Genomic DNA, 7799 nt, shown 5'->3' on the forward strand with positions numbered 1-7799 from the left:
GTAAAAGTTCTAAATTATAATATGTGTTACCATTTATCTCGTATAATGAAAATCATATTGTGACGTATAAGGTTAATGATATGATCCATTTATTAAAAGGAAATACTATCAACTTAGGTTATGATATGTATTATTTATATGAATTATACTTAATCAATTAAAAGATATATTAAATAATTAATTACATTTTTAAAATAGTTTGTGTTGCAAACATAAAAGAGCTTAATATGTCATATAAATTGGAATAAAATACACAACTAAATATAAATAATTAGTTAATGAGATTTGTTCACTTTAATTAAATCGAGTCGAATAGAATTTATATGAGTTTTACTCGTTTAATATTTAAATCAATATTAATGTTTACGAACATCTTTTATTAAAAATCGAGTTCAAATCCAATATATATAAGCCGAACTCGAGCTGCTTTGCTCATTTAAAATCTTAGTAGTACCTTATCCTGTCACATAAGAGCACTTATATTTGACCAAGACTTGAAAAAAACGGTTGGATTGAGCCAATTCAAAATTGAATATGTCATAAATTAAACCTATTTTAATAAACTTCTTAAATCGTTCACTGAACTGCTTCAGTCGATTAATTTAGGTTGATTTTAGACTGATTTGAGCTCATTCAATTTAAAAACTATATTTATTTTTAAGTTGTCTAACAACTTATGTTTTTTTAATTTTTTTTGACAAAAATATGATAAAACTAAATATATATTAATTTTTTTTTATCATTATATTCAATAAGAATCACATAAAAATAAAAAATTAAAACGTGTAGTTCTTTACTTTTTTTTTTTTTTTGAACAAAAATATTAAGAGATGAATATGTTGTATAGTAAAACTATACAACATCTTCTGTAGCACATCAACCGTTGCACACTTATCGTGGGTTTTAATGGTTTTTTTTTGAGATATTCTATTCATCAGTCATACCCTCTCGCATACTTCATGTCAGATTGTTTTTTTTTTTTTTAAACTCAACACGTGCTGCAGCACACCGTAGGCTGCAATAAAAATTTTTCCTTTCATAAATTTTTTCAAATGGTATCGAAGCTCTGAATATCGAAGTTTCTGTATTTTTCCCAATCCCCCTTTTCCCCTTCCCTTCGTAATCCCTAAAACCTCAAGCTCTGAATATCGAAGTTTCGAACCTCGCCGGAAACGCAGAAAGGCATGTGATCAACGTAGTCCCTACCGACCGCCGTAAAGCAATAACACTAAGAGCTCTCATATTTCCGTCGAAATATGTTTACATCTTCCTTTTCCATGATCCAGACCATAGGCTTTATCACCCAGATATCGAACAACTTGACGTCGCTCCAGTGCTCCACGCCCAGCGACCAAGGTCCACTCCGTCAATAGCAGCTGGTGTTGCTCCGCCACGGGTCGACGCCGGACATCCACCTTCACATTGCAAGGCCCGCTCCATGCTGTAGGTATTTTTTTTTTTCCATAAGAAAATCAATTTCCGGCCAGATCTAAAATGCAGATGAAAAATGGAACTAATGGAAGCTTTTAGCATTTGCAAATCCTAAAAAGCTGATACTTCTTTGATCTTTATTTCTTCTTCTTTGTTTTGTCCACTTATTTTTCTAAAGTTTCACCAAATATTTTTTGTCTTTCCCATTTCGTTGAAAAAGTAGAATTCATAACTCCATGGCTGTATTTGAATGAAGGGTAAAAGGTGAAAGGTGTGGTCCAATCGTCTCATGGGCAGTTATGGACTCATGGCTATATTTGCAGTCGTGTGCTTTCTTCACAGTACGTGCATAGTGACTTTTCAATATGGGATGAATTCGTAGCAGGAGAAGACCATTTTTGTAGTTGTGGGAAATTGAATGGGAGGAGGGATGGTGGAAATAGTCTGAGCATTTAGACCCACCCTTTTTAATCTCTCTATGTCTTCCTTATATCGTCTATTGTTGCTGGAGAAGAGAATTTTTTGGGGGATTTGGAGGATGCTACTGTGAAAAAAATGGGAGAAATGACTCAGATGGCCATGTTAAAAGTTCAAGCTATGAGCTTAAGCTTTTCTTGATGTTATTAAAAGCTCAAACTATGAGCTTGAGCATTGTTTCAGATTGAGTTTTCTTTTTTCAATTTGATTCAAATATGTTGGTTGCGAGTGTCTTGATTGATATTAATAGTCTTGCCTTTGTATTTGTTTTCTCAAAATATTTTTTTGGGTGTGAATCTCTCAAAATAATTACTATTTCAAAATGGTATACCGAAACATTCAAGTATCAAAATAGTCCGTTCCAGTATCTCAACCGGAATGAAATTCAAAACTTTGGTTCTAAGTTGGTCTCCCTCTCTTTTTTGACACCTCCCCCAGGCCACTTGAGACCCAACCTCCCATCTCAGTCGCGAGAACCATGATTTTCTGCGTGGAGCTTTTTAGGGGAGCGATTGTACATCTCAACTGCGACACACTGCTTGATTCTTAAAGTTGAGGAGAGCGGTCACATCTCTCAGCCATCTATGTTGTAGTTTGTCCATTTCTTGGAGTCAGATGTGGACAATGACTATCTTTGTCCTAACTTTTTCCATTTTCTTGGAGTTAGATTTCCTAACCTGCAAGATTCAGTGGACAGGTACCATCTCTGTCCTAATTTTACTGCCATACAGCGATGTAAAGGTTTTGTTAATGTTAGATAATAATTGGGACTTGGAACATTTTCCGCCATTGAAGTAAGTTCATGGTATCATTCGGTTTTGTTAATGTTAGATAATAATGGAATGGTTATGCATGGTCATAAGTAGTAGAGGAAAACCATTTCGGCTAACCTAGTACTTAATTGGTGCTTAATAAATCTAGATTCCATTTATCTGGATTTCATTTGTATGGAATGTTATGTAGGGAGCAACCCTAAAATTGGAATTATGAGTAGGAAAGAGGATGCACATGGGCCATACTACTTGATAAGAAGAGAAGTCACTGTTATATGTACCAAAAGGTTATTATATAGGAAGATCTTGAGCTTATAATGGAGCGTTAGAGCAATGCCATTGGCTCTGCTGTTTGCCATTGCAATGAAAAATTTAGCTAATTTGATCAAAATCATCTACATTGAATTAGTCATCAGCCAAACATTTTGATTATTAATTACAGTAAATCAACAACGGTAGCTCTAGGCATCATTTTTTAATCCTATTTCTCTCTAAACAGCAACATCCTCTCTCTGGCACTCACACACACTCTCTCTCTCTCTCCAAGTGCGCCTCGTTCCATATCTGCCCTCCCTGTGCCAACAAAGCTCCCTTGCCGCACCACTCACCACAACATCATCTTCATCGACGCCACCACAGATTAGGTAACTGGTAAGCCAACCGCAGCTCCCTTCCTCTTATTCTCTCCCTCTCTTTCTCGTCTATATTCTCTCCCTCTCTTTCTCATCTATGCCTCTGCTCTCTCAGTCTCCTCTCTTTCTCTCTCTCTCTCTCTCTCTCTCTCCCTCTCTCTGTCTCTCTCTTTCTGGATAAATTTGGGTCTACATCTATAGAAATTGGATCTGCCAAAAAATTTATTGATTTGTTAGATATGGCATTGGGGCTTATAAATTTGAGCTTGAAATTTGAGGCTTCTTGGGATTAGGATTTTGAGGTTGGCATTTGGGGCTTCTAGGAATTACAATTTTGAGGTTGGAATTTTGGGGGACTAGTGATTGTGGTTATCAGAGAGAGAGAGAGAGAGAGAGAGAGAGAACAATCAGTGGCAGAGAAGAGAGTTATTGTGGATTTACCTTTTCTTCACAACAAATCCTCTTCTATCGTGTTTACTAGAGTACCCACCATTACCAAGTGTGAAGTTTGATGCCAAGCTTTGAGGAACCTAGGACGTTCCAGCTGCAAGATTATAAAGAATCCTTACGAGAAGTACAATCCCAAAGGAGTAGGTGGCTCTGCCTTTCCTATTGAACCTTCCAAAAGAACATCACTAAAGGTTTTCTACTATTATGGCGAATCAATGCACCCAACTACATTTGAATCTTCATGCAACATGGAGTTTTTTGGGAAGCTCATGCAGTTCCCAGCCAAGCTTTCGAGAATGACAGAGTGGAGATTATAGAGATCTTCTACACGACCTGGAGAAAATCATATTACCATTAAATAAAAAAAAATATTTTAGTAATGTAGATGAAAGGATGGCTCAATGAGTGTAGATTGTATTTTATATAGATTAGGCAAAGTAGTAAAAGTGAATCATTTTAGCTAAATTTGACTATAACTTGGCCAAATCCAATACCAATACTCTTAGTGCTTTGCTCCATGAATACCCAAAACCAAAACCCTACACCATTCCTCCCTCCAAAGTCAAAAAGTGCCAAAAAAGCTTCTAGCAATCAGTCTAAAAAGGGCCACCATATATCTAAAACCGGATAGTCAGTTACAACCCAGGTAGTCTGGATATCTGAGTTTAAATCCACAGCCAAAACGGGATGCTCGCCTGGGTTTTGACCTGTTCTACCTGGGCGTATATTGGGCTGCTTCTAAAAGCCCAGATACAGACCCAGTATTTCTGGATACCCGGATCCATACTCGAATGCCCAGCCTTGTCGTGATTTCACCAAGAAGTCAGTATGCGTCTCTGTGTCTCTCTTCTTGATAATCGATATTTATTTTTTTATTCATTCTGCTGAGAAAATCCTGGTTTAGAAAAGAAAAGGAAAATATAAGGATAGTAAAATATGAGATTCATGTCTAGATTTGTATATGAACTGGTCTCCTTATTGTTACCATGTTTGGTTTTTGTGTTTGGTGTTTATTAGCACTTGGCTCTTGCTTGTGCTCTGTTTAGCTAATGAGAGAACCAAGGAAAGTGGGGGCTTTATAAACCATGTATGTGATGGGTTATTACTTGGAAAATTTAAACTAAATGTTTTGTGGTTTATGTTTTTGTAGTATTCTTTTCCCAACTTTTTAAAAATGAAAAATCCCATTTGAACCAGATAATTCAGCGGCGTAATCCTCGGCGGTAGTGGAACATTCTTATTGTGTAAATTTCTTTTTAAGGGTAACAACCACGTTGTTGAGAATGTTTATATGTGCAAGTTTGGTGGTGAGATGGTGTGTCCATCTGTTATCTTTGGTCTAATTTATAGTAATGTTTTAATCTTTCAGGTCTTTAATTAACTGGCTTAGATTGTCGAGATCTTGGGATGTTACAAGGGTGGTTTGGTGAGGGTAGGTTACTGCAGTTGCCCAAAAAATGCTTTAAAAAGTTTTAGGTGATATGCTATTATTGTAATCATTCACCTGTCATTGATTTGGCTGTTGTGTTTTGTAGCTGCAAGCTTGGTTGTTGAGTTTTATTTGAAAAAACAAATAAATTTTATATTTTCTTCAGTTTGGTTTCATGTGCATATTGGTAATACTTATTGATTTTGTGATTTTATTGCACTGTATGGTCCAATTTTGGTGCGGAAACCTCCACATACATTTGAATTCCATATCTGTGGGCGATCTTTATTTTTTGAACCAAGGGGTCAATTTTCTAATTTTCTAATTGACTAAAATATTTCTTTTCTGTTGTAGGGTCTATGTTGGGATTCACATTTCAGGATTCAGAGACTTCCTGTTGAAACCAGATCTTATTTGGGCCATTGTGGACTCAGGATTTGAACATTCATCGGAAGGCAAAATCTTTTCATAATATCTCGGTGGGTAACAACAATATATTATGCCAAATTGTTGAAAGTTCAGCACCTTCCTACATTTTTGTCAGGAAAAATTGGATTTTTGCCAGCATCTATTGTATACTCTTTTGTGTACTTGGATGTCACCTCTCTTTGAGATTCAATAAAAAATACCCATACTTAAATAAAAAGAAAAGGAAAATTGGATACTAGATGTGGATTTTATAATCTTCATAAGTATTCTTCAAATTTGGTTTTGCTTTTCTAGTCTTGCACTCTCATGCTACACGCCATTGCTGTGGATTTCTTTCCAGTTTTGCAATAATCTTGGGTTAATTTTGCTGTTTGTTCTATATTTTTATGTTTCTCTTCACTGTGGCTGATTTGGGTACTTATTCTAGTTTTGGTCTATCGTGACCACATTGCTCCTAATCAAGTTTTTAACTAGATATACTTCAATAGCTCCAAAGAATAACAAACCGGTTAAAATCCAAGTACCATATGTGTCCATTCTAGTGGAAACCCTATGTGAAATTGATTAAGATGATGTGTTTTGTAGATTCTGAACTAATGAAAAAAATTGTCTTTTGTTTGAATAGCTATTAATTTTTCAAGTCATACTGTCTTCTATTTTCCTCTGCATGTGAATTATGCTTCCAGTGTGTGCAAGTAATGCAAGTGAATGATGCATCCTTTGTACTATAATTTTGTTTTGATAGGAATGAGCCGATTTCAAGGGCCCTCTCCCCTGAAGCGCAAACGGCCAGACTCAAATACACCTTCTGGGTCTTTGACAGAACAAGAACGTCTCCTCTATGATCTGATCCGAAGCAAGCAAGACATGGCAATATGGACAAGGGACATGAAACGTGAAACAAACCTTCCTGACAATGTGGTTACCAAATCCCTCAAGTCACTTCAAACCAAGAAATTGATAAAAGAGGTAGTGAACATCCAAAATAAAGGCAGAAAACACTATATTGCGACAGAGTTTGAACCATCAATGGAAATAACTGGTGGGACTTGGTATGCCGAGGGGAACCTTGATACGGAGTTTATAAACTTTCTGAAAAAACACTGTGTAAAGATCATTTATGAGCAGAAGGTCGCTACACTGGAGGGAATCTTGGACACAATCAGAAGGAGTAGAGCCTTCAATGTTGAGTTCACATCACAACAAGTTGAAGAGATAGTGAATTCTTTGGTTTTGGACAATGAGATAATGGAGGTGAAGAGCAATGGAATAGGGGAGTTTGATTCTATTCCTGTTGGGAGAGTTTGTTATACATGCACAAGCAAAGGAGGCAATAATGGGGAACCGAAGATTGGGGCCATGGCTTCCATTCCATGTGGAGTTTGTCCACAGATAAGTTTATGTACACCGGATGGCATAATTTCCCCGAAGACCTGTGTCTACTTCACCAAATGGTTGGATTTCTAACTATATCACTGCAGAGTTTCTGATATAGTCTGCAGGGCTTTCCTCCCCCATCTTTTCTCTCTTTCCCAGGGTCCTAGTTTTGCTTATGTTAGTGTCTCACAAGAATGCAACGATTCTTTATCCTTTTTCAGTTTACGATATTGATTGCCATTTTTTAACATGAAATATTGGTTAGATCATCTTGATGGGTTTTCACAGTTTATGTCGTTTACAGTCTAAATGATTGATGAAAGTAATTTTACTTTAAATTTGTCTTCCATCTCTTATTCTCTCGCGAAGGTAATGATAGTAAAGAATATCATAGTTAAAGTATGGGTTTTGTCTAATACAACTGAGGTTTCACTTCGGGTACACAGAATTGAATAAGCAAATGTTGAGCACATAAAAAAATAACAAGGAAAATGCTTAGTACACCGATGAAGTGTATCGATCAGTATTTTTTGTAAAGTATTTGTGTGTGTTTATTTTTTTAGTATTTTTTAAAAAAATACACATGATTTAAAAAGAATACCGAGTAACGATCATCGGGTGCATGTAGCATATCAAAATAACAAAATCATATATGCATTCGTTTAAGGTCGCTTGCTAATATTATTCTATGAGCATCGAAGAAAAGAGAGAATCACCTTTTTTATCGACCACTAGAGGTCCAGAAAGATTATCAGGCATATTATAAAATGGTTGTTTTTGAAAAAGAAGAATGACTTTTTT

The 7799-nt window shown here is 35.9% G+C and overlaps 1 protein-coding gene across 2 annotated transcripts; it reads left to right on the top strand.

Annotated features, from left to right (window-relative positions):
• Positions 1 to 2334: 2334 nt before the first annotated feature.
• Positions 2335 to 7267, top strand: LOC121266251 (DNA-directed RNA polymerase III subunit rpc6-like). 2 transcript variants are annotated; one of them, XM_041170027.1, is made up of 3 exons: positions 2335 to 2702; positions 5547 to 5671; positions 6367 to 7267. In XM_041170027.1, exon 3 carries the CDS (start codon positions 6369 to 6371, stop codon positions 7086 to 7088), a length of 720 nt encoding a protein of 239 aa, XP_041025961.1. In that variant the 5' UTR covers positions 2335 to 2702; positions 5547 to 5671; positions 6367 to 6368; the 3' UTR covers positions 7089 to 7267. The 2 variants fall into 2 exon arrangements, with proteins under 2 accessions (XP_041025961.1, XP_041025960.1); XM_041170026.1 differs by having other exon boundaries at positions 2335 to 2605.
• Positions 7268 to 7799: the final 532 nt, after the last annotated feature.

Source organism: Juglans microcarpa x Juglans regia, chromosome 5D (genome assembly GCF_004785595.1).
Source record: "Juglans microcarpa x Juglans regia isolate MS1-56 chromosome 5D, Jm3101_v1.0, whole genome shotgun sequence".
Lineage (NCBI taxonomy): Eukaryota > Viridiplantae > Streptophyta > Magnoliopsida > Fagales > Juglandaceae > Juglans > Juglans microcarpa x Juglans regia.

What these genes read in the sequence shown, in the direction of transcription:
- LOC121266251 (XM_041170027.1), top strand. Translation starts at nt 6,369, where the DNA reads ATGAGCCGATTTCAAGGGCCCTCTCCCCTGAAGCGCAAACGGCCAGAC.